This window comes from Abramis brama (genome assembly GCF_963993115.1).
Source record: "Abramis brama genome assembly, chromosome: 15".
NCBI classification, from domain to species: domain Eukaryota; kingdom Metazoa; phylum Chordata; class Actinopteri; order Cypriniformes; family Leuciscidae; genus Abramis; species Abramis brama.
Window position 1 is genome coordinate 29,079,505 of NC_139977.1, and position 27,544 is coordinate 29,107,048.

The 27,544-nt window shown below is 36.3% G+C and overlaps 1 protein-coding gene across 2 annotated transcripts in view; it reads right to left on the reverse strand.

Annotated features, from left to right (window-relative positions):
• The window catches only part of col5a1 (procollagen, type V, alpha 1), a 97,942-nt gene that overhangs the window by 52,343 nt on the left and 18,055 nt on the right, over window positions 1-27,544 (reverse strand). For both annotated transcript variants that reach the window (XM_084136163.1, XM_084136164.1), the window contains exons 2-4: window positions 17,896-18,063; window positions 11,123-11,336; window positions 9,253-9,415 (exon numbers count right to left, since the gene is read on the reverse strand). In XM_084136163.1, coding sequence (XP_083992289.1) covers window positions 9,253-9,415; window positions 11,123-11,336; window positions 17,896-18,063 — 545 coding nt within the window. The remainder of the gene's footprint in view (window positions 1-9,252; window positions 9,416-11,122; window positions 11,337-17,895; window positions 18,064-27,544) is intronic.

The window sequence follows — 27,544 nt, forward strand, 5'->3', positions numbered from 1 at the left end:
TTTTGATGCTATCATAGAAGTGCCCCATGCACTCCCATTCAAAAGGCAACATGACCAAAAACAAAAATATGGTCAAACTTAAAAGTGGCGTTTCCATTCTAGTTATGCTTTTAAACGAAAGTTCGCCTCGGGTAGATTAACAAAAAGACCCTAGGTTGCATTTTGGCGAGAGTTACGCTTTAAACATGTTATAGTCCTTCATAAATCCCCATTTCCCTTGAATCTATGATTAATCACAGTCATTCTCCGCTGCTCATAAGCTAACAATAGCATGAACTGAAATAATACTCTTTTCTCTGTCATGTGAATATTTTAAACCGGAATAAATCCGGTCTAGGTCTGTAAAATGAAACCTTTGCACTTTGTGCATCACTGCAGATTTGAACATACACTGTTTCTGTTTGCATGGCATGATGAAAGGAGAAGAGCAGAAAAACAGGCCAGAGAAAAGCAGAAACAGAGGAAGAGCGAGAGAGAGACACAGAGGTGTACAGAGACAACGGATCTATTCTGGGATTTCTGTGTGTCTGAGAGAAGTTTATCACATTAATGTGGGACAGAGAGAGAGAATAATAGACATTGCATTGTCAGCAACTTTGAAATACGAGCGCCTTTTTTGCCAAAACTCCCCACATCTCTCTCTGGAGGCCGAGCTAACTGTTTCAGCAGCTGCCTGTGGCAACGTACGCAGCCAAAACACTGCACACACACACACACGTTTAAATGCTTCAAAACTTTTCCAAAAATTAGTGTCACAGGGATGCAGTCAACAGAAGGGGGCGATAGACGGCACTGCTGCAAATAAGCAAAAATGGAGGAACGGTCCCAAACTTTTCTGGTAGGGAGCCCAGAGTACAACACGTTCCCTTCAGTGCTTGAAAACATCTCGATTCCTTGTTCTGTCCTGCAATATTTCATTTCAACAAACATGCAACATGCTTACACACACGCGCATTGGGTGAATCTCATGAAAACATGTCTGAGTCATATTTCAGCCCAAATGGTTCTTAATGGCCCTTATATATACATATACACACACACACACACACACACACACACGTCTGTGTCATATATTATATATCATTATTTTATTATATATATATAACATAATTCTCATATATATATTTATATATATATATATAATTTATAGATTTATAATATAAGAATAATAAATAATTTATAATTGAATTATTAATTTATAATTTATTAATATATATATATTTATGATATATGTATCATTACTTTATATATATATATATATATATATATATATATTCTAAAGATAAAATTATAATATTATAAATCTATAAATTAGAAGTATTATAATGTATAATGTTATTAATATTTTACTTTATACTATATATTTTATAATTAATAATAACTATTTCTAATTTATATTATATCTGTTCTATTTTTATTATAATATTAATATAATATATTAATAATATAATATGTATAGTAATATAAATAACATTATATTGATAAATAATACATTTAATAATATATTATATATATTCACAGTATATATATATATATATATATATATATATATTATAAGTATTATAATTTATAATATTATTAAAATCACAATATTTTCATGCCAGTCTTTTGAGTATTTGTGCAATTCTTATTATTCTCATTGGTGATTCTCATTAAAGTAATACAGTATTTTTAACTGTACAATGAAACCAGCATGGTTTAAAAGTAGTACATACCACTATGATACTTTACAATTTGATTTACATTTACAAATCTTATTTTTTTGTGGGGAAATGTGTTTAATTATCATTACATTTATGACACAATTGAAAACATCTTGGTGTTTAAAAAAACTGGTTAATTGTACTGATTTTGGAGTTAAATGGCTCAGACACCTTCTTGACAGGTTGTGTTAACTTCACCCATGCATACACACTCTGTCCGGTTTGACTGAAGTTTTAAGGCTTTTTAGGTCTTGTACTTATTAGGTTTGTTTAAAAATGACATCATCGCAGCTGCTTATGACCTCATCAGCCCAAGACACAGGAAACAGACCGCATGTGATCCGCATTAAAACATGGACTCTCGCAGTGGGAGAGATTGCAAAAAGATTTTAATGAAGCAGCATGAAAATCACCACAAGAACGACTAAATATCTGGGCGACCTCGAGACCACAATCGCCACATGCACACGTGTGACGGTGTCCACACACACACATCCAGGCGGCGTCTGGCCATTCTCAAGAAGAAAAAAACAACCACAGAAACCAAACCATCCAATGACGTGAACACACACACAGTGGCAGCGTCTGGAGACCTTTAAGATCTTTGCCAAAAGCAACAGGCACGTCTACCACAGCATTTTTGTCCACCAACCCTCCATCAAGTTTTGCTACTTCACTTCTCCCATTTCCCATCACTCACCTCCACTTTCACTTCTCTGTATGATTATAATGGCATCTCCGGCCCTACAGCAAAAGATTCTTGGCTTTTTAGGATCAGCTTGCTGATAATGCTGGATTAACTACTGAACCAAATCTTCTAATGTATCTCAGGTCCTGTTCACACCTGGTATTAAGATGCATTTTGGTCGATCGGATCACAAGTGGACGACGCTAAATACAGGTGTAAACAGGGTCTAAAACGTTTTGAGAGCTTCTAGAGCTTCTAGAGCTAGTCGAAAACACATTCGACCGGATTGCTTTCGTAGTGTAAACGCTCATGTGGTCGAACAGCCACAAATGACCGTCTACTCTCCGCCTACTGACCTAATGCATAAACATTATGAGAAGCGCGCTCTAGCCAGACGGGATTTAAACTGTCGGCTGAAGACCCAAGTTTGGTTTGAAGACGAAAAATGTACCAAGCACAATGTTCTCTCACCATTCCTGATTTCTAACACACACTCACAGTGTTCGGCTGGTCCTGTGGCTGTCAGAGCAGAAACTAAAGCTGATGCCCTCCGTGTGTTTTTCTGTCATCTCCGGGCAGCTCGTATGTAAATTGCGTGAGCTTATTTAGTCGTTTTTGTTATTTTGATCGACCAAAACGCATCTTGATACCAGGGGCCCTATTTTAACGATCTGAAACGCAAGTGTCAAAGCTCAAAGCGCAAGTAACTTTGTGGGCGGGTCTTGGCGCTGTTGCTATTTTCCCAGCGGGATAAATGACTCTTGCGCCAGGCGCAAATCTAAAATGGGTTGGTCTGAAGTAGCTTCATTATTCATAGGTGTGGTTTGGGCGTAACGTGAAATAAACCAATCAGAGCGTCATCTCACATTCCCTTTAAGAGCAGACGCGCTTTGTTCTAAAGCGGATTCCTATTATAACGGCGGATTTGCCAGACGCGCGCCAGGAGCGGTTCACAGCCAAGGAGAGCAACGCTCTCGTCAGGGACGTTGGGGATGGAGAAACCCACCCAAATTAACTTCGGTTAAAAAGGAGTATGATAATTTGGGTAAATGTGTAAGCTAGATGTATGCTTTTATAATAAATTGTCTATCTATCTATCTATCTATCTATCTATCATAATAATGTATGATTTGCAAAAATGAAAACTGCTGCTTCTGTGTAGATGAGAGAATCAAAGTGTATGCGCGTTGTGCACACGCTACATTGATTATGTCCAAGCATGCGCCCTTAAAATAGCATATGAATAACATGCGCAACGCGCCACTGACTTTAAACTATTTTTTCCTGGTTAGTGGCGCAATTGTTTTCTAAACCTGCAAAATAGCATGAAGGAACGTTTGCGCCGGAACACGCCTCCTTTTTTGCGCTGAACCGCCCAGGGAGCGCAAGTTCATTCCCTAGTTTAGCGACGTGCTTCTGTGGAGGGAAAAGCGCGCTTTGCGCGGGTGCAAAATAGGAATGATACATGCGTCAGTGTACAAAGTCAATTGCGCTGGGTGCAAGATAGGGCCCCAGGTGTAAACAGGGCCTTAACTGTTCTTGCTCATTCGTGCAGGGAAAGTTTATTCATTCTGTTTACATATTGCAATAATTATTATTATCAATGCTGAAAACAGTTGTGCTGCTTTTTGTGGACACTTTGATAATAATAATTTTTTATTTTTTGATAAAAAAGAAAATGCAAAAGAACCACGTTTATTTGAAATAGAAATATTTTGTATCACATTTGATCAATTTAATCCATTCTTGTTGAATAAAAGCATTCATTTCTTAAAAAAAACTTACTGACCACAAACTTTTGAACAACAGTACTGTATATAGAAAAAACAATAACCAATCATATCACAGCCTAACATGGTTCAGCCAATCAAATACTGATGCATAATATGAAGTCCCACCTACTTTATTTACTCAATATTTTGCTCCACTCAGAAATGTATAAATGCAATAGATTTTTATACTGTACAAACTGTATATTCTATCCCCTAACCCTGAACCTACTCACCTAGCCAATCATATTAAACTTCTTGCATTTTTACATTTTCAAAAAACATCACTTCTTTTGATTTATAAGCTTTTTTCCTCATGGGGACCGAAAAATGCCCCCACAAGGAGAAGGATTTTGGATATTGCCATTTTGGATATTCAGGTTTACCTGAACCACACACACACACACACACTTCTGCTGACCTGTACATGTGCTGTGGAAACCCCCTCAATGATGTCATGAGACATGAGCCTCAAACTCCAAATCCTGACCAGAACTTTCCACAAAAACATCACCTTTGTCTCTGTGTGTGTGTGAGATATTTATGCACTGTTATGAAGCAAACTTTTCCATCTGATACAAGCCTAAAACTGATATCAGTGTGATGCTACAGGAGATTGAAGATAAACATCTGCCTTGCTGTCTGCTGTCTATACAGCGGGGAGAACAAGTATTTGATACACTGCCGATTTTGCAGATTTTCCTACTTACAAAGCATGTAGAGGTCTGTAATTTTTATAGGTACACTTCAACTGTGAGAGATGGAATCTAAAACAAAAATCCAGAAAATCACATTGTATAATTTTTAAATAATTAATTTGCATTTTATTGCATGACATAAATATTTGATCACCTACCAACCAGTAAGAATTCCGGCTCTCACAGACCTGTTAATTTTTCTTTAAGAAGCCCTCCTGTTCTCCACTCATTACCTGTATTAACTGCACCTGTTTGAACTCGTTACCTGTATAAAAGACACCTGTCCACACACTCAATCAAACAGACTCCAACCTCTACACAATGGCCAAGACCAGAGAGCTGTGTAAGGACATCAGGGATAAAATTGTAGACCTGCACAAGGCTGGGATGGGCTACAGGACAATAGGCAAGCAGCTTGGTGAGAAGGCAACAACTGTTGGCGCAATTATTAGAAAATGGAAGAAGTTCAAGATGACGGTCAATTTCCCTCGGTCTGGGGAACCATGCAAGATCTCACCTCGTGGGGCATCAATGATCATGAAGAAGGTGAGGGATCAGCCTAGAACTACACGGCAGGACCTGGTCAATGACCTGAAGAGAGCTGGGACCACAGTCTCAAAGAAAACCTTTAGTAACACACTACGCCGTCATGGATTACAATTCTGCAGTGCACGCAAGGTCCCCCTGCTCAAGCCAGCGCATGTCCAGGCCCGTCTGAAGTTTGCCAATAACCATCTGGATGATCCAGAGGAGGAATGGGAGAAGGTCATGTGGTCTGATGAGACCAAAATAGAGCTTTTTGGTCTAAACTCCACTCGCCGTGTTTGGAGGAAGAAGAAGGATGAGTACAACTCCAAGAACACCATCCCAACCGTGAAGCATGGAGGTGGAAACATCATTCTTTGGGGATGCTTTTCTGCACAGGGCACAGGATGACTGCACCGTATTGAGGGGAGGATGGATGGGGCCATGTATCACGAGATCTTGGCCAACAACCGCCTTCCCTCATTAAGAGCATTGAAGATGGGTCGTGGCTGGGTCTTCCAGCATGACAACGACCCGAAACACACAGCCAGGGCAACTAAGGAGTGGCTCTGTAAGAATCATCTCAAGGTCCTGGAGTGGCCTAGCCAGTCTCCAGACCTGAACCCAATAGAAAATCTTTGGAGGGAGCTGAAAGTCTGTATTGCCCAGCGACAGCCCCGAAACCTGAAGGATCTGGAGAGGGTCTGTATGGAGGAGTGGGCCAAAATCCCTGCTGCAGTGTGTGCAAACCTGGTCAAGAACTACAGGAAACGTATGATCTCTGTAATTGCAAACAAAGGTTTCTGTACCAAATATTAAGTTCTGCTTTTCTGATGTATCAAATACTTATGTCATGCAATAAAATGCAAATTAATTACTTAAAAATCATACAATGTGATTTTCTGGCTTTTTGTTTTAGATTCCGTCACTCACAGTTGAAGAGTACCTATGATAAAAGTTACAGACTTCTACATGCTTTGTAAGCGGGAAAACCTGCAAAATCGGCAGTGTATCAAATACTTGTTCTCCCCACAGTACATATGTGCGTACTTTCTAAAGCAATGTTCCAAATGAAATAGAAATGAATAAGTGACTGATTTGTTACACTCTACCTAGGCAGAAACTCACTATTCAAATAATATATTTGTAGTCATGCACATAAGATACACGACTCACAACTGATTTAAACATAGTTTGATGATTAACATGAGGACACCATAAAATAATAAGCAAAAAACATAAAACACATAAATATTGTGTGTTTTAGTATGCAGTTGCTACATCACTTATTTAAATCAGCGAGTGCCATAAAGTCATAATCTCAGAAATATAACTGTTTGATGTTAAGAAAGTGGTAGCTAACAAGCAAAAACACAAAGAACACACAAAAATTGGGTGCATTTTAATCAAACTGGTATCTGTGTGATGTCTTAATATTTTCTATAAAAAAAATAAGAATCAACCAGAGAAATTTAAGCACTTAAACCTGAATTTAAACCGTATTGCTAAATAGATCTGCTTCATGAAAATTACACACCATCTAGTGTACGCTTTTTCTTCAATGTCTATATGATTTTCAGATTCACCATTATTCCTCTCTGTCTTTCGTCTCTTCTCTCTCTCTCTGTTTATCTTAGAGGTCCATAGTGAAATTTGTCAGCATTTAAGGGAATTGAATTACATGTGCAGACTCTGAAATGAAATATGTTTTCGGTGTGTGTATACGGCAGGGTTTTGGTTAAGGTTCTGTGGTGACTCGGTGTCTCGCTCTGTGGAAAAAAAACACACAGCTCTTTCCATTTTCTCCAAACACTTCAACTTCAAACAGAAAGGTAGACCAAACCTTAAAGACACATCAGCATTCCACGAACTCTGTGTGTCTGCGGTCAAAGCCCTCGGGATGAACACTAACATTACCTACAGTCCTTCTGAATGACTCACATCCACTCATGGACTGTTCCAATCCCACAATCCTTCAGTTTTTGCTATCAAGAAACACTGAATACAATTTTTACATTTTCTAAAGAAAATGTGAGCTGTTCTTTTCTATGCAAAACTCTATGCCACAATGCCAGGGTGCTGCTATGCCGCTGCTAAAGTGTTCAAAGTAGTAATTAGAATGTTGCTATGCAGTTGCTAAGGTGTTTTGGATTTGTACATGTTCCGAATAGAACACTAACATATTGCTTATTACAGTATAAATGTTTTTCAGTACAGAGTGTGTATAATTCAGCGAGTGCCATGAAGTCCTCATCTCAGAATTATAAACTATTTACTGTTATTTTTCATTTTTGTCCAGTTTTGTGCAAAAATGTCTTAACTTTTGTCTGTCTAATCCCAATGTTGACATCGCTTCTGGCTCATTCGCCACATTGGAAATGCACATTGCATTGTGGGAAGCAGTATTCCACTTAGTGCACTATTGGCAAATGTAGTATGTTTTCTAGGTAATTCAATCTATGTGTACAGAAAATGTGCAAACTGTTCCAAGTTCACATACTACGGAGGCCCTAAGTGGACATGGAGATGGAAACAAATATGAGATGAGGAAAAACATTTTTTCAATGCTTTCGCATTCACAAAACTTGCAGTTGGAAGCATGAAAACTTGATCAAAAATAAAACTTTGTGTTCACTAGCAAAACTATTGCGTTCCCCCAGAAACGTTGCGTTTGTTCGCAAAACATTTGCGTTTTCTCGAAAAACATGTTCTCTCGCAAAACTTTTTGCGTTCCCTCAGAAATGCTATGCTTGCTCACAAAACATTAGCATTCTCTTGCAAAACTTTTGCGTTCCCCCAGAAACTTTGCATTTGTTCACAATTTGTTTTTGTTTTTTCGCAAAACATTTGTGTTCTCCCGCAAAACTATTGCATTCCCCCTAGAAATGTTGCATTCCCTCCTAATACATTTGTGTTTTCTCGCAAAACATTTGCATTCTCTCGCAAATCTTTTGCGTTCCCCCAGCAACTTTGCATTCGCTTGCAAAACTTTCGTGTTTTTTTCTCCCATCTCATATTATTTCCGACACAAACGTTTTGCAAACGAATGCAAAGTTTCTCAGGGGAATGCAAAAGTTATGTGAGCATGTAAATGCATTGAAATAATTTTTTCGTCCCATATCTTTTTTCTTTTTTTTACCGTCACCATGCCCCTTTAGGGGACATACTACACAAAAAGTATGCATATGATATGTCATCATCATTGAGCAATACAGTCTGACCAAAATTACGGGCACAACCACACTTCAAATGTACTATATACTTATTTTAAACTTGTATGGTTGACCTGACCATTACACACACACATGCACACAGGACAGTCTATAAACCCTTGTGGCACAGGTTTACCCTACAATCTTACATTAGCACTACATAACCACAACTAGGTGCTAAACAAACACAAGCACGTTCCTCTCTCACGTCTCCACTCGACAGAGAGATGCTGAAATACTTAAACGCTCAGTGAAGACCACAGACACACATCCACAGACCCCTGCTAAAGGGCATGAACACACTGACCAACAAGACCAAAAAAAACACAGCTCACTGGAGTCTCACGATTCTCAGTTTTTTCTTTAGAGAGAAAGATTTCTAGTTTCAGAAGAAATCTCCTACAACAATGACTCAAACTGAGCTCCATCAAGATGCCAAAGTCTGCAATCAGAAGCAAGAGTTCATTGCAATATGAACTCAAACAAGTGTTAAAGACCAATGATATGAGATGCTATTCACATTCATTTTATAGTCTTTTACTCAATATCTACATTAAAAAATTTTTTTGGAAAAACATCAGAGACAAAGCTAATACCTAATTGAGACATATCTGACAGTTTCAGGATGAAGAGAAAGCTTCTAGAGTTCCTCCTTACCTCAAACACCTCCTCATCCAGGATACGCGTCCCGAAGACCACGATGCCTTTGGTGTCGATGATGGGGTGAGGGCTTCTGGATAGCGTCCGTGTCACCTTTTTCTTACAGTCCAAGATCAGAGTGATGGTCTGTTTGTGAACGCTGATTGCCACACGGTGCCACCTGAGTAACACATACACACACAACTGAGGGTTATAGAGTGATCTCTGTCTATCTGTCCATCCGTTCGTCTGTCTGTCTGTTTATCTATCTATCTATCTATCTATCTATCTATCTATCTATCTATCTATCTATCTATCTATCTATCTATCTATCTATCTATCTGTCTGTCTGTCTGTCTGTCTGTCTGTCTGTCTATCTATCTATCTATCTATCTGTCTGTCTGTCTGTCTGTCTGTCTGCCTGTCTAACAATCCACACAAAGTTTTCCATAATATATACATGTTTATGTGTGGTTTTCAGTGTTTATGTGGTTATATAGGATGTTAGACCTGTGTGTGCTCACCTGTGCAGGTGTTGGCTTCACACCAGTGTGACAGACTACATATGTTGCACATCAAAGCTAATAATGAAAACCAAACACACTGAATCATAACCAGACGTTACGTAACTGGCCCTGAATTTTCCAGTGTCAAGAAAAAGCATGATGCAACAAAAACACACAGAACATATTTCATGTTTGCAGTTTTTCTCAGTCGCTTTGTGCAATTCTCAGACCACAACTGAAATTCTCAAAACTACGTGTTCAATCTCCACATCATCTAGTCACTTGTGGACATCATAAAAGCAATTCTTCATTCTTTTGAACAAATTGCAAATGCTTTGGTACATTCATGCAATTGATAATGCTGATGTTTCCTACATTATCAATTGCTTATGTTGATCAAAATGTATTATACTGGTTCTCTGTTGAATAGTCTAACCCCTCGAAACATCTAGGCATTAGTTCCTTACATGAGTCATTAAATTAAATGCAAAATGAACTAGTTGTCATAAACTGTCAAGGATATTTTCTATACATTTCTATTGGACCTTTTTTTTGTGTAAACGTCTCCTGAATTGATGAATTGCAGAGGTGAATTTTGAAATTCACTAATATAAATCTAAGGGGAATGTAAAGGACTAGATCAACCAATGATCAACCTTTCTCTAAAAGAACTCAGAGGTTGAAATGAAGCTTCATTTCATTGAAGCATATATAGACAGAGCACAACGCAGAGTTACAAATTCTAACAATGGAAGAACAACACAGAAACAAACAGAGTCAACAGCCGGGAAGAAGAAGAGGAGTAAGGATGTGTGGTGGAAGGGTACGGAGGCAAAACAGTGGAAGACATGATTCTGGTGAAATTACGGTCACTATTGTGGACTATATAATAGTCTTGTATTTTTCTTTATATCACAATGATATTGCACTTTGTTGACAGACTAACAGTAAAAGTGTAACTGTAAATCCTGTCCAGTCTCTTGCAATCAATACCCCACATAGAGTAAATTTGTACGGTTGAAATGTATATATGCCATACAGATAAAGTGGTGCAGTCTTGTGAATTTTCAATTATTTGTCATCAAAATTTTAGGTATAGTTTACGTCAGAAAATACTGACCGAGTAACACTGTTATGTTGACAACACGACTAAACATGACTTTTGACTATCTTGTTGTTGAACAATGACACAAAGACTTCATTGTTCATTGACATAAATATCTACTTTTGAGAGATGAACAAAGGATTTTGAGCAAGTTCCAGGCTTTTGCAGATAATGTGTGTACGAATTGTATAGAGAAATGCACTTGGTTTGCAAATCTTAAGGATGATTCAAGAAATGTACCAAAGCGACTGAGAGAAACTGTAATACTGTGTCTTACTTTCCGTCTGCCAGGTTGACCCCTCTGAAGAGCGGGTAGTCCTCCGGGCCGGGTTTGCCCAGGTGATCCTCGTACAGGAAGACAGGAGAGCGTCCCACTTCCAGACCGAGCTGCTGGATGCCCTGTTCATTATACACCGACAGCAGGAACGACTGACTGCCTTTCTTTGGCCTCATCGTCACCAAGATGGAGAAGTCCTCAGGAAATACGGACGCTAAAGAGAGAGACAGTGTTATTCTTGGAAATTGTATGTGTTTTGGGGGGTTTTCTGGGTGCAAAAGACTAAGGATAGTGTGTGACAGAGCATTACATCACGTCTCTGAGCGGACAGATGCTGTCAGGTAACATAGATAAAGTGTTTGAACCGGATAAGAGCAGAATGGAAAACGGTTGGATCTCATGGGGAACTTGGCACATCTTTGGGAAACTCTGTAACAGTCTCAGTCTATGTGTATGTCTGTGCTGATAAGAGTCTTGGATCTACTGGGAGGGAGTAGAGAGAGAGAGAGAGAGAGAGAGAGAGAGATGGAGAGAGTAATGAGGAGAACAGCTGTTCCCTAAGAGACATTTTATTACTCTAATTCATCTAGCAGAGAGAGGTGGAGAGAACAAACAGAGAGAGAGAAAATAACCAGTGCAAACAGAGAGAAAAATATATGAGCAACATTCTTAAAGCAACAGCTCACTGAAGAGGAAAATTCTGTCGTCGTTTACGCACCATCATGTCACTCCAAAGTATCATTTCTTTCTTGTGAGAAACGTAAAACGAGACATCAATACAATTAAAGTGAATGGTGACTAGAGATGTCAAGCTCCAAAAATGCCAGTAAAGCATCATCAATATATGATTTGTGCATTATATTCATCTGAAGAAAGTTTGGGGTCAGAAACATTTTCTTGAGGATGAATTGAGTTCCTCAAATTGTTTTTTTTAATTATTCATTAAAGAATCCTGAAAAAAGGATTCTGAACATTGATAATATTAGGAAATGTTTCTTGAGCATCAAATCCACATATTAGAATGATTTCTGAAGGATCATGTGACACTGAAGACTGATGCTGAAAATTCAGCTTTGATCACAAGAATAAATTACATTTTAAAATATATTCAAATAGAAAACAGTTCTTTTAAATTGTAATAATATTTCACGATATTAGTGTTTTTACTGTATTTTTGATCAAATAAATGCAGTCTTGGTAAATATAAAATTCTTATTTCAAAAACATAAAAAATGTATATGCCAACACTTTGAATGGTATTGTGTATTTAAGACCAAAATGTAATGTTATTTGCTCTCGCATCTCATTTGTCATCACTGCCATCAAATCTGATAACATATTTGAATCTGAACCTGACAGCAAACAAGACTTGAGAGTTTTATGGTACTTCATTTCGAGTAAACGGTGACAGAATTTTCGTTTTTGGTGAACTATCCCTTTAAGACTTTAAGTCAAGTCAGACTTCAAAAAAACAAAGAAAGAGAAGGAAAAAATTGTGAAATTAAACAGTCTCTTTCTAAAATGAGAAAAACAGACATGTACACACACACACACACACGACATGTGCCAAACAGATGCCCGCCGCCAAACCTCTGGGAAAATCTGGGCTGGTCAGACAGGAAGTGAGTTTTCCAGTCGTCCAACAGACAAAGCATTCATACATCTGTGCAGTAAACACGCCTGATGATTGGTCCTGTGTTCAGTGTGTTTATGCCATTGTGTGGAAAAGCTTTAATCAACTGCACCGGTTCAGAGTCATTACTGGACTTCATAAAATGTCTAATGGTTTGGAGAGAACATGTTACTATAACCCCGCCTCAAAGACTTCAGACAGCTTTTCTGGAATCCCGTCTCCATGTCTAACTCATCCTTTTTCTCCTTTGTTTATGTCTGGAGATATTTTGTGAGTCTTCAGTCAGTTGAGAGTCATTCTACTCAAGTCACACCATTACAACCCTTAAAAGAAGGTTCCAAAACTGGGTTTTCGCAGTGATGCCATAGAAGAACCATATTTGGTTCTTCAAAGAACCTTTCAGTGAACAGTTCTTTAAAGAACCATTTTTTTTCTTAGATTGAAGAACATTTTAGAGATCTAAAGAACCTTTTGTGGAATAGAAAAGTCCCATGGATGAGAAAGGTTCTTCATGGAACCAAATATGTCAGTAAAGAACCTTTATTTTTAAGAGTGCCGACACTAAGACTCTTTTCTAGATTTCCTGCATCCCTCGCAATCCTTATTTCTGCTTTTGTTTTCTTTAAGTTCTTCATTTCACACACTGTGTATATAAATGTCATGAAATGAAAGGATGGCACCAGCCACTAGACAAAACCCAAGATATTTAACATCTGACTGAAATGGAAATCCTTTAAATCAAAGGGAGGCGTTTCTGGAAAAACAAGCTGTGCTGAGAAAACCGTCACTGAAAACAACCTAAATTCAAATAACAATCAATGAGCAAACAGAGAACATTAAATATATTCTAGATTGCTTTAAAAAAAAATCTAGACATAGTCTAGATTGCATAAGAGATATTCATTACTTTATTGCTCAGTAAGAGACACTCTGGGATTCAAAAGCGATATTCCAGATCACTTCACGGCTTTAAAGGAGATACACTCTTAAAAAGAAAGATTTCAAAAGGATTTATTTTTTTACAATGATGAGACAGAGATATAGACATAGTTCCCCAAAGAACCTTTCAGTCAACAGTCCATAACAGAATTAACTTAGCATTTTAATCATATGAATATCCTTTTCCACTGTAAAGAAATGGTTCTTCTATGGCATCGTTGTGAAAGCCCTGTTTATTTTTAAGTGTGAGTTCTAGATTGTTACTATTCCACACCTTCTTGATTTGTAAGAATTTTTGGATCTTCTAGAATGCTAAACCTCTTTGTAAGATTTACTATAGATCCCTTTAGTGTTTTGCAACACACATTCTAGATCATGTAACAGCTTTCCAAGAGATTATATATTGCTTCAAAGCTTTATGAGATATTCTAGATCTTTTGCAGATGTTAGACAGATTTTCAAAACCACTGGCTCGAAATTTTAGATCATACCGGCTTCAAATGACATATTTTAGAATGTTTTATTATTCCATACTCAACATCTTGCTGCTTTTGTAGATTAAGAACTGTTCTAACATGCCAAACTACTTTGTAGAAATAGTATAGATCCCTGCAGTGCTTCTAACCAGTGTGTGTACATGCACACACACACACACACACACATACATACTGTAAATATATGAGCTTTTTTCTGGGAAACTGAACTTCATTAGCCTACATATTATTATTTATTTTTTCTTGACAAGTTTTGACTTGTCTGGCGCCCGAACAACTTAGATTAAATTTACATTTGATTTGGGGCAGAGCCACAGTTATAACTTGATATAAAATCAATGGAAGTCCATGCAATGTCCTCCTCACTAATATGGTGAAATAAACATGTGTGTGTCAGAAATGAAAGCTTTATATTCAACTTATTTCATGAGGTTTGTTACACACGCACAACACAACAAGAGATGCTCTGTGCTTTTATCCTGGTTTCCTGTGTGTGTGTGTGTGTGTGTGTGTGTGTGTGTGTGTGTGTGTGCGTGTGTGTGTGTGTGTGTGTGTGTGTGTGTGTGTGTGTGTGTGTGTGTGTGTGTGTGTGTGTGTGTGCGTGTGTTTTAAAGACAGATACAAAGGTCAAAGGGCAAGAGTCAAGGGCCATCACTCAGGAGACGAGGTCTGCCTGTCACCAGGGCAATATGAAACAAAAGCAGAGTTCAGAGAGGACGTCATATCTACGGTCTCGTCATCTCTCTCTTCCACAAGAGTCAGAATTAAGTCTTTATGCAGACGACCTAAAGGAATGCTGGAGTCACATTACTGCACACTTCAAACCCTTCACTGACTACCTGAACTGAGCTCAAGATCCGATTTTATAGATCATCCTACTGGTCATACCAATAAACAAGACTGAAAAGTAATTAAAGTAGATTTAGTTAGTAGCCTATGGTTTGCTGGTCTTTAAACTGGTCTCCCAACCTGGCCAAGCTGACAAGTGCCCAAAACCCCTCTAAAACCAGCTAATTAGACCAGGTTGGAAGACCAACTAAAGCTATTCAAATCAGCTTTGATACATATTCCTGAAAGGTCTGAAATACATATACATAGTACATTTAAATTCTGGAAGAGCCATCTCTGAATGTAGCGTTTTGACCCGGCTCTGTTTTTCATCAGGTCTGTCGAGAGGTTTGACTTTCCACCATGTTTACAAACCATCTCCAGACCTCCAGTGACCTACGACCCCTCTCTGTTACCATAAAGACACGGCACAAAAGGGAGACAATGGCCTTATGGGTATGGATGAGGAGGAGGAAAGAGACAAGAGGAGGGGATAAAAACATGAGGAAAAAGAATAGGCACATTTTGGCCATGAGAGTTTTTCTTATCCTGCTGTGCATGCATGTGTGTGTGTATGTGCATGTGTGTGTGTGTGTGTGTGTGTGTATAAAGTAAATCCTGAGCATCTGAGTGAAAAGTGTACAGAGAGAAAGAACAGATGCATTGTATTTGGAGCGATAGATGATTCATTTCTTCCATGTGCTTTCACTCTGCCTGTACGTTCCTCAAGCAGTCAGGAGTGTGTGTTTACTTAGATGTACTTAAGGGACCAAATCATCCCCAGAAGTGAGTTAAATCTGACAAAACCTCCCTTCTGGGGACATCTGGGGACATCCTCAAAGGTAAAATAAATCATAAATAAAGAGATGTGTTTTTTTTAGAGGCAACAGAAATCAATGACAAATTCCCATTAAATCTTACTTGTAAATCTATCTTCTGCATTCAAAAACCGCTAGATGAATCATCTACAGTCCAAATAGTTTGAGCTTTTTTAAGCAGAAAAAATACATAATAGTAAAATAAAATAAAAATAAAATAATAAAAAATAAAAAAAAATAATAATAATAATAAAAATAAATAGTTATAAAATAAAATAAAATAAAATAAAATTAAATTCAATTAAATAAAAAAATAAAATAAAATAAAATAAAATAAACATTTTACCTTCCTGGGTTATATTTTGTTTATTTTTAAATAAAATAATGTAAAATAAAATAAATTTACATTTTACCATTGCTGTTTTTATTTAATTTTATTTATATAGTAATACATAAAATGAAATACTGTAAAACAAATAAATAATGATTTATCTTTACCTTAAAATTAATTTTTTAAAAATATGAATATGGAGATGAATAAATATACTTCTCCAACAAAAAAACTATGCTATGGTGCATTAGATTTTAGAGAAGAAAAAAAGCTATCTTAGTAGGCAGTAGTATGTGCTATATGTATATGCTATATATGTTTTAAATAAGCCTCTGCATCTGAAACAAACTTATGAAGCTTAAGAAAATACTGTGTATGTAGGCAGCTTAGAGTACAGAAGAGTCTGGATAGACTCAGCATAGTCTGGAACACAGCCACTGCAAGCTGAAGTAAGTGACTCAGTTTGATTTAGCCTCATCTAGTTTAGTCTCATTATGCTGGTATTGCATCTCTCTCCTCATCTGCCTCGTCTCTCCCTCCTTCCATCAAATTCTTGAGATTTTCAGAGTTCCTGCCAAAAGCAGAGTTTAGGGCACGGTGACTCTCCGGCCCTTTGTGTAGAGGCGAGTTGCTCAGACACACACTTACACACACACACATAGACGGATCTGAGAGCGACACGTACAGTAAGGCCTAAAATATATTTAATTACACAATGTTTTTAGCTACGTAAGCTTGATTTCACATGTCACCGTCTTCCGAAATGTGTCTGAATGCAATTCATAAGAAAACACAAGAACATTTGTGTTTTCAAAAATGGATATTAGCATGTAAGGTACAGTGGTTTCCAAAAGTCTGAGACCAGTAAAAATTTTAAGTAACACTTTCGTTTAGGGTTCCAATTCTCACTATTAACTAGTTGCTTATTAGCATGCATATAACTAGGATATTAGCTGTTTATTCGTATTTATAAAGCACATATTAATGCCTTATTCTGCATGACCATATTCTACATCCCTTACTTAACTAACGTAACCTTACTAACTATTACTAACTAAGCAGTAATTAGGAGTTTACTGAGGCAAAAGTCATAGTTAATAGTTAGTTAGTAGTGAGAATTGGACCCTAATCTAAAATGTGACCAAATGTTGCTATTTTGCATCAGTTAATCATTGAAAACATTTTTTCATATATATATTAAATTATAATAATAAAGATCTAGGTGAAAAGTTTAAATGAAATTGAATAAATGTGAATTTCAGAGACCCTTAAAATTTAACACTGAAAATAAAATAAAATAAAATAAAATAAAATAAAATAAAATAAAATAAAATAAAATAAAATAAAATAAAATAAAATAAAATAAAATAAAATAAAATAAAATAAAATAAAATAAAATCTTACAGGGTTGTATTTAATTATTATTATTTTTTAAATCCCAGGTTAAAATGAAAAAGAAGATGTCCATGTGGTCTCAGACTTTTGGCCCCATGCAAAATGCAGTCACATTAACAGAATACAGAAGAATTGCATCATCTCTCTCATTTGTCTAAATACTTTATACAGTGTGTCTACAGAGGATGTGAAGTTGAAAGAAAGAGTTTCTGAATATTTAGGGCAGAGTGTCTGTGTCCTCTGAAAAGACAGCGGCAGCCCAAACACACACTGGAAAGAATGAAGAAAAGTAAACAGGTGCATCTGTGTGTTTTTATGCGTGCTCAGGTACTCACAGGGGTAGAGTTGTTTCGTAGGAGCGCTAAGCTGTGCATCTTTTGTGACTCTGTAGGCGACATCAGGCCCTTTTGAGGACTTCCTGTGTGTGCACAAGCCTGTAGTTTTCGTTACACCCTCTGGCAAACTGTGAAAATCTAAAATCTTTAGGAGATCGGCTGGCTCAGCTGTAAAAAAAGGGGAGACACAGAGACACAAAATTAGTTTAGCCATTTCAAGTCACGTATAAAGATCAACAACTTTATATTATATTATATTATATTATATTATATTATATTATATTATATTATATTATATTATATTATATTATATTATACTGATATATTTTATCATTAAACAATTCAGCACCATCAAATTTGTATGTGATTGGTCAATTTGTGTTAAAAATAGGAAAATAAAAATTGATGACCTGCTACATTTTCCAAAAAGTGCATTGCACAAACAAAATGTTTGTATTTTTATCTTTCATTTTTGTACATTATTTGATTGGGCATCTTTAAATTACATTAGAATTGCAAAATAACCTTGAAAGTATGGCTATGGACATGAGAGTATTTGCGTATGTCTAATACGACATTAGTAAATGTATATATGTTTACATGATAACCTGTTGACTTCTTCTTATAAGGATCTCTTGTACTAACCAGTTATGGTTAAACTATTTTCTTTAAATGTTACATTTTGAAAGAATTCCCATGTAAATACCCATGAAGCTGTGTTGACTGTTTGTTATTGTCTTAGTTCTGAAAAGTTATATAAAAATAAAGTAAAAAATATATATATTTGCAAAATAATCGACTTTCTTGAACTAAACATGCAAAATACATGGTCATGTGACAACATAGCATACTACCACGACAACAACACAGGATACTACCATTTTAATCATGCAAGTATGCATGCTGAAAATAGTATGCATTATACATTACATAGTATGCAAATATGCAATAAGCAACACACTTGTATTTGTGCCCGTAGAACCGCAACCTAAAGCATCATCAGAACGACCATGAGAACGACCATGAGAACGACCCAACACAGAACAACAAACCCAGCCAAGTGTTGAATGTCTTTAGAGGTCGGCTGACCATATGAACACTGGACACACTGTCTACAAAGTTGCAGACACACAACCTTTCCACTCTAGAGGAGATATCGAGTGAAGACCACACACAGTTCCTACGTCTGCTTTGTGACAGGCTTTAATTAAATGCACATATGCACACACATTTGTGGTAAAGTGTTTGTGTGTGTTTAGGTGATCAACTTGAGAAACAATTTCATTGTCTGCAAATCACCTCCAGCTGCCGCTTGTTAAAATCACTCGAGGAACACACACACACACACACACACACACCCCTGGTCATTATTTTAAGCACGTCTTATTTACATTGAAGACAGTGTTTATCCATGACCTCTTGGTGTGATTCTGATCAGGTCAGTCTGATTTAGTCTAGAAGACAGCGCTGAGATGCTTCAGAGCGTTTACATTTTTCCTTTAGGTATTTATATGAAAGTCCATCTGTTCATTTCACTGCCACTCGCAAAGAGAAACTAAAAAGAATGTTTAAAAAGTGTGCATCTTCAAAGCTGAAGTGTGGCATTTTTTTCATTAAGTCATCATGAAACCAAATTTCATACTCTTCGCTTTTTTAACACACATTTTTGTTCTAATTCTGAATGATGCAGATTGCTCCAAAGCAAAAATGTTTGTTTTCATAATCTTTCTTTCATCAAAATGCAACATCTTTCTTATCCTCAGAAATACAGCCCGACAGATATTTAGTCATCGTTTTAGCAAACTCTCATTTGTCTGGCTTTATGTAACGCCCACTTTTAATAGTCCAATGAATTTCTCGATGGACAAAATCAAGCCCCGCCCTTTATATTTTTTTGTTGAATATCCTGTTTCGCTTAGACATGCAATACATCACTACCCTGGTAATCCAGAGTTCTCGCGAGAGCACAAGTTGAATTTGCTCAGCGAGTTACTCTGGTGTCGAGTAATGATGCTCATTAAATATGCCCCTCGATCTGAGCTGCACCAATCACATCGGGTTATCTGATATAGGCGGGCCAGAGGCGAGATGACGACAGCGCTGTGACGTCGAAGTCATTAGTAAACATTGCAAGATGGTTATGGATGAACACCAGTTGTTTGAAACGGCTTCGGCCACTACAATGAACGAGTTAGACTTGGCTTTTTATCTAAAACAGGAACAGAAGACGCCGCTCCAATCGTTCCTTTGCAAGAAGGACGTTTTTGCTGTTTTGCCGACCGGATACGGTAAGAGTCTAATCCACCAGTTAGCTCCGCTGGAAGCGTATGGGGTTTATTGTTGTGATTGGTCGTAGTGTTATCCAATTGCGTGCAGTGAGATTTTCAAATGCATGCTTGGTGCCGCCCCTCGAGCTGGCCGAGTTTCATTAGTCGACGCCAGACCATTAATCTTTTAGATTTAGGTCTGGATTTCCAGGCTAGTACATCACGTTACAGGTTTAAAATGGGTTGCAAATATTAATTTATGTGACGTATTTTCTCCAAAACTAATAGCATGAGTTTGGTGTGGGGCGATCCATTTCTCTGACTAATAACTTAATTTTACATATTGACATAAGTACTAAAAAATAAAATCTTTCTGACTTAATGCGCAATAGAAATCACTCATAAAAAAAATGTTTTCGTTAATATTATATTTAAAAGAATATAGTGTATAGTATAGTATATTCATTTTGTCAAAATAAACAAATATTAACATTTAATAATAATAATTTATAATATAATAATTTTAATTTTTTTGTATAATGGCATTCCTGTAGCTCAAACAGTAGAGCATGACAGTAACAACACTGAGATCATGGATTCAATTCCCAGGAACTGCGTAAGCTTTGTAAAATATGTCCCTTGAATGCAATAGAATAGATAAAAGTGTCAGCCAAAATGCATAAAGGGTAAATGTTACGTAAATGAATTAATGAAAGTGTAAAAATACTGAACATTGTGACTATACTCTAAACACATGAAACTGATCTAAATAGCAATATTACAAACCTAATTCACATTTGACAAATGCACACATAACAATATAATACTCGTCCAAAGACTTTAATTTCAGATCAGTTGATTTTAGTCGAGATTAATTCAAACCAATTGTAAATCTACTTAGTTTGGCACACGGCAAAGCTCGTGTTATTGACTTTGGCAAGCGGCTGATACGAACATAAAAGTAATATCATCAGACAAGATCATGTATACACACACACAAAAACACATTTTCACTGCCTGAGGAATTTGATAGCCTCATCATCATGAACGGGACACTGTAATCAGAGCACTTGTACTAAAATGACACAGCCACTGCAATAATTCAACTGATTACACTATAATGAGATTGTTCTGAGCACCTGTGGGAACTGCTGAGACAGACAGAGGCGTCAGAGATGCGAATCGGTGAACCACGCTGAGGTTCTCTGGTTAGCCAAAGCTATTCGGCAGTCCCTGTCAAAGTATAGCAATGAGGTTTGCTAAGGTAAAACGCATCACTATGGTTAAAGGATATAAGTGCTCCAAGGGCTTCCCCAAAATTAGCTGGTTTATATTTATAGGTCTTAAAATGACATGCTTTACCAGCTCGATGATAACGTGGTGTCAGTCAACAACATCTTAATTTAGACTTAGCAGATCGCATATCGTTAACATAGCCAGCTGTGGGAAATAAAAGCACGCCTGAACTTTACATTTGCGGAAGATACTTTGTAAAATGTACGATCGCATACTAAGTCACAGCAGGTGTTTTGATATGCATCAATGGTAATAGTTGCAGATGTGAAGGTTTGTCGCACATCTACTGCACATAGAAGACGCTTCGCTATAGTGTGTGTGTAATGAACTATCTCTCATGTAAACAGGCTGCTGCTAGAATTAACATTTAGCTCGGCACTGGGGGAGAAAACATGAGCGCTTGCAGGCAGAGCTAATATTTACCTCAGTAAGCATTAGCTAAGGGTCAAACTTTCACAAAAGTATATATATGTTTTCTTAAGGATGTTTAGGGGAAAAGCTGTAAATGGAGGCGATGGGTTACAGCTGTTTTTCCACACAAGACCCACAGCAGGGAATCAAGGCCTGCAAACACAGTGTGACCCACTAACCCACTTACAGAAGTTCAGCATTAAAAACTCAACACTCCTAAAAATAAAGCTCTTCTTTGTAATTCTCTGTAGTACATTTATGGTGTATGGTTCTCTAAAGATTACTCGGATCAGTTTGGGGTAGTTAAGATTTTTGAATTAAGTCTCTTCTGCTCACTCAACAATTTGTTAGAGCTGAAAAAAAATAGAAATATTATCTTCAGTCTTCAGTGTCACATGATCCTTCAGCATTCAATGCTGATTTGCTGCTCAAAAACGTTTCTTCTTATTATTATTATCCATGTTGAAAGCAGTTGCTGTTTAATATTTTTGTGGAAACCATGATGCATATTTTTCAGGATTCTTTAATGAATAGAAAGTTTCAAATAACAGCGGTTATTTGAAATAGAAATCTTTTGTAACATTATAAACATCATTACTGTGAATTTTGATCAATTTAATGCATCCCTGCAAAATAAAAGTATCAATAATTTTCCTGACCCCAATCTTTTGAACTAGTGTAAATAATATAAATATGTATATAATAACATACACACAAATACTTTTAGGTTCTGATTAGAACCTTTATCTTCAAAAATTAATTCTACAAACTAAAAAGATGAATTAATTTAGTTCTAATTCTGATTGGATGCTCAAAGCTGTGGTAAATTCTACATTAATGAATCAAATTGCAATAAACATCCTACAGATACAGAACAGAACTGAACTATATTACTGTACCTGGTAGAAAACAATTATTATGATCATTATAAATACATTTAAAAATGTACTGAACATTGGGGACTTTTATTTCTGTTGCCACAATTTAAAAAAGCAAAAAGCCATTAGAAGCAAAGTGCATTACAGCGTTTTTTTCCACAGTTTTAGGTCTAAAAACACAACTTACTATGGTAAAAATAATAATAATAAATAAATAAGTCATTGTAGCATGCTGTCTAAGGTGGCTTCTTGATTTAATTCACCAGATCAATAGGATTGTGTACGTATATATGGTGTTCTCAGTGCAGTGTTATGTGTCAGCTGTGTGTACTCAGTTCCCGTTCAGGTGGATATGAGTGTGCATATTTAAGCCGTAAGTGAATTTGATGTTTTACAACATACTTTACAGCTCTGGTAAAGTGGGATCTATCAACATCCTGTAAAAAGTCATGTTTAATATCACCCACACATACAGGACCTACTCAGGTGAAGCACTCGGGTTCACCTTACAGTCAACCACACAGTGTGTGTGTGTTTACACTCTTAAAGAGGCGTCCCTGAGGAACAGAAACATCACCTGTTGAGATTTACCCAGTCACCGCAGTATTTCCCTCTGCAAACACCCACAGACCACAGCTCAGGTGTGTGTAAACATTCCCATTCACAACTTATTAAGAGGAAGAATTGCTGTTCCTAAACATCGACTGCCACACACACATTTCCTGAGATGATTATAATTAGACGAAAACATCTGCAATTAAAATAAACAGGAAATAAGAATAAATCAAATGAACATAATGACTAATCTCTCCATCTCTGAGCATTAAACGTGTTGGGTTTCAGTGCCAACTTTTAATTACATATCGACAGCAAAACAGATGCCAGACGCACACACACAGTTCAAAACATAAACACATCAAAACAACCACATCCAAAACCGCACAATACACAAAATCATACTGCTTAACTTACTGCACAACACACAACTACTCCTGTTCTCAGAGATCTGGCACTATTTTGGAAAGCTGCCTGAGATTATAAATGTTAAAAGCTAAAAATGTAGTGACTTGTCGCTCTAAAATGTTGAAATAAAAGTGTGATTAAGTAGGCACTGGTTTTGAAAAACCTTTGCGTAAACATGCATATATCCAGTAAACAAAAAATATGGTCAAAGTTTGCTAAAGTTCCCATTAAGTTATGAAAAGTCATTTCCAAATGTTCTCAGAATGTTCAAAATGTCCAGATTTGTAAATGTTTTTTTTAAACGTTTTTAACGTTTTTTCTTGGTTATGTGAACGTTCTCTCAATTTTCTCTGAACCATCTAGTAAAAAAACTATAGACAAACATTCAGAAAAGCATTCAATAAATTATTTATAAATATCAATTTTGTGCTAATGTTTCAAGTAATTAAAGACCAGATAACTTCAAACAAACAAACGTTTCAATGTTACTGGAAGAAAGTTTGTTCATCTCAAAAACAGCACAGCTCAGCTGATCTCTTTACCACCAAACACCCCAGATCAGTTTATAACGGGCCAAAACTTGACTGTTTGATCACATTATAAATGTTTAAGCTTCTCAAAAGCTCATTAAACCAAATCACACTGAATTAAGGAGCTTTACAGTGATGCTAGTACTAAATTTGAACTTCCTGAAGGAAATAACACTGCTTTCAGAGCAGAAGAATAATGTGAATATTTTAGGCAAGTCTACATTTTATTTTAGTTTGTCTAAATGATATGTCACTGCCATGACACTCGTCACATTCACATTGTCAGCATACAGGTTAAAAAAAACATGTAAGACATTCCACAAATTACAGATCTATATGCAAATAAATGCAAGAATGAAGACCAATCACATTTCAGTTTTTAAATACACTACCTTTCAAAGGTTTGGGGTCAGTAAGAGTTTTTTTATATATATATATATATATATATATATATATATATATATATATATATATATATATAAATCTCTTCTGCTCACCAAGACTGCGTTTATTCGAGCAAAAAAACAGTCAAAAAAAGGAAATATTATGAAATGCTATTACAATTTAAAATAACTGCTTTCTATTTGAATATATTTAAAAATTTTAATTTATTCCTGTGATCAAATCTGAATTTTCAGCATCATTACTTTACTAGTTTTCACTCTTCAGAGTCACATGATCCTTCAGAAATCATTCTACTATGCTGATTTGCTGCTCAAGAAACATTTCTGATTATTATCAATGTTTAAAACAGTTGTGCTTCATATTTTTGTGATAACTGTGATACATTTCTATTCAGGATTCTTTGTTCAAAACTTATTTGCTGAATAAAAGTATTAGAACTTGCTGATTAAAAGTAATAATTCCTTTAAAACTTACTTACTGACCCCAAACTTTTAAATGGTAAAATGGTAATGTATGAATATTAATATTCTATACAGATTCTGAACAGTGAACATGGCCAATGGGAGATTTTAATCTCCAAGCATTAATGTTATTAAAAAAAAAAAAAAAAAAAAAAATAGAAAGCACATGTAAGGTTGAAATTATTAATGAAGTTTAAATTCACTTTTGTACCTTAAAGTTGCCATGTGTAATTTCTGTCCCACTAAAACTCTTCAGTGGTTAACCTCTTGCTAAGGACGGGTAATTAACGACAAACTGATCATATGATGACCTGGATCTTCATCACAGCATCATGAGAATCAAACAAATGCTCAATATTCAGCACAGAATCAAGTTTGCTTTCAGCAGAGGGCTCTGAGCTTCAGCTACGTTGGGGTCACTGAGGTCGTTCTCAATAAAATGAATCATAATTTTTGACCTCCACTTCAGCATGACATGCGAATACTTCCATTATGCATGCAGGGTTAGGAAACAGTTTGGACCTTGTGAACACACAATCATGTGGCAGAGAAACTAGCAAACACACACACACACAGGAAGGTGAATGGAGGAGACACAGGAAGACTATTGGCAAGATGAATTCTCTCTCTCTTTCTCTCTATTCCCATCATGAGATAGTGACCAGACTGACTAAGTATTTTTAATCGCAAAACAACAGGAAATGGACGAGATAAGAGAATGACATACACATATTTATTTGGCAGACATAAAACATCCAAGTTCATGCATTTCTATTTTTACTGAATCCCATGAGCTTAAGTACCTTAAGCACCATAATCACAAAGACACATTGAATACCCTTAAAACACCCTAAAAACTGAATGAACTCCCTGGCAACCACCCACAACTGTTTGCATATAATATACAGTATGTGTTAATTATTAGGAATGTCCCTGAAGCCTAATTCCGAATTCGGAAAGGCACGGAAAATGAATAACGTATTCTACGGAGGCCCTAAAGTGACATGGTTAGGCTTACTCCGGTAGTCGTTTACAGTACAGTACATCAGATTTCATTTATCATGTGAAAATAGTAAGGAGAGATGACTGACAGGACGATGGCAACAGATCCTGAGAGTCAAATAACAGAGCATTTCATGAGAAACTAACTACAGTACAGAACTCTTGATCCTAATAGCCTACATCTACAGTGTTTATGTGGTCCTGGTGAACCCAACGTTATGGGAATAAAATGATATTTTCTGGTCCCTATGAGGAAAACAACTTATACTAAGTGATGGGTTTTTTTGAAAATGTAAAAATGCAGAAAGTTTTCTGTGGTTTAGGGGTAGGATTAGGGGACAAAATATACGATACAGAATAAAAATCATTATGTCTATGGAGAGTCCCATAAAAAACACATATACAGGTATCTGTGTGTGTGTGCGTGCATGTGTGTGTGTGTGCGTCTCAGAAACACACACAGATAACACTCACTGTGTCTGTGAGATGGAAAAATTGACTCAACACAAGATCAGCGCTATAAACACAAGCAAACTTATCGCTCTCCTTCTCATTTCGCAAACATTCACATAATGTGCATACAAAAATATATGTATATTTTTCCTGACTTTTGTCATCTCAGTGTTGCATAGTAATTTTACATTTTCACGGTTTCCACAAAAATATGAAGCAGCACAACTTTTTTTAACATTGATAATAATCAGAAATGTTTCTTGAGTATCAAATCCTCATATTAGAATGATTTCTGAAGGATCATGTGACACTGAAGATTGGAGTAATGATGCTAAAAATTCAGCTTTGATCACAGGAATAAATTACATTTTAAAATATAATAATTTTCACAATATTACTATTTCTACTGTATTTATGATCAAATAAAGCAGAAAAGACTCTGTTCATTTTTTTTTTTTTTATCTTACTGTACCAACCCCAAATGATACAGAACAGGAAGGGTCTAGATGGTGTAGTTTTGACATTTACCAGCAGGGGCAAATTGAGCCATGCTAACCAGCTAAACCTTTAACCAGATGGAATCACATGACTCATCGCTGGACTATCACTGTTAATGAACTTACAATGTAACCTATTAAGCTTTATATAATGTAAAGAACATTACTTAACATTAAAGTATTAAAAGTATTACTTTTTATAGGATTCTTTGCTGAATTTAAAGTTCTAAAGAACAGTATTTATTTGAATTAGAAATCTTTTGTACGTTATAAATGTCTTTACTGTCATTTTACATCAAACAAAGCACTCACGTCGCTTCATAAAACTGAGGTTAAACCACTGGAGTCACATTCATTTAATGATGTCTTTACTACCTTTCTGGGGCTTGAAAGTGGTAGTTGCGTAGATGGAAGGACAGAAAGCTCTCAGATTTCATTAAAAAGATCTTCACTTGTGTTCTGAACATGACTGAAAGTCTTACAGGT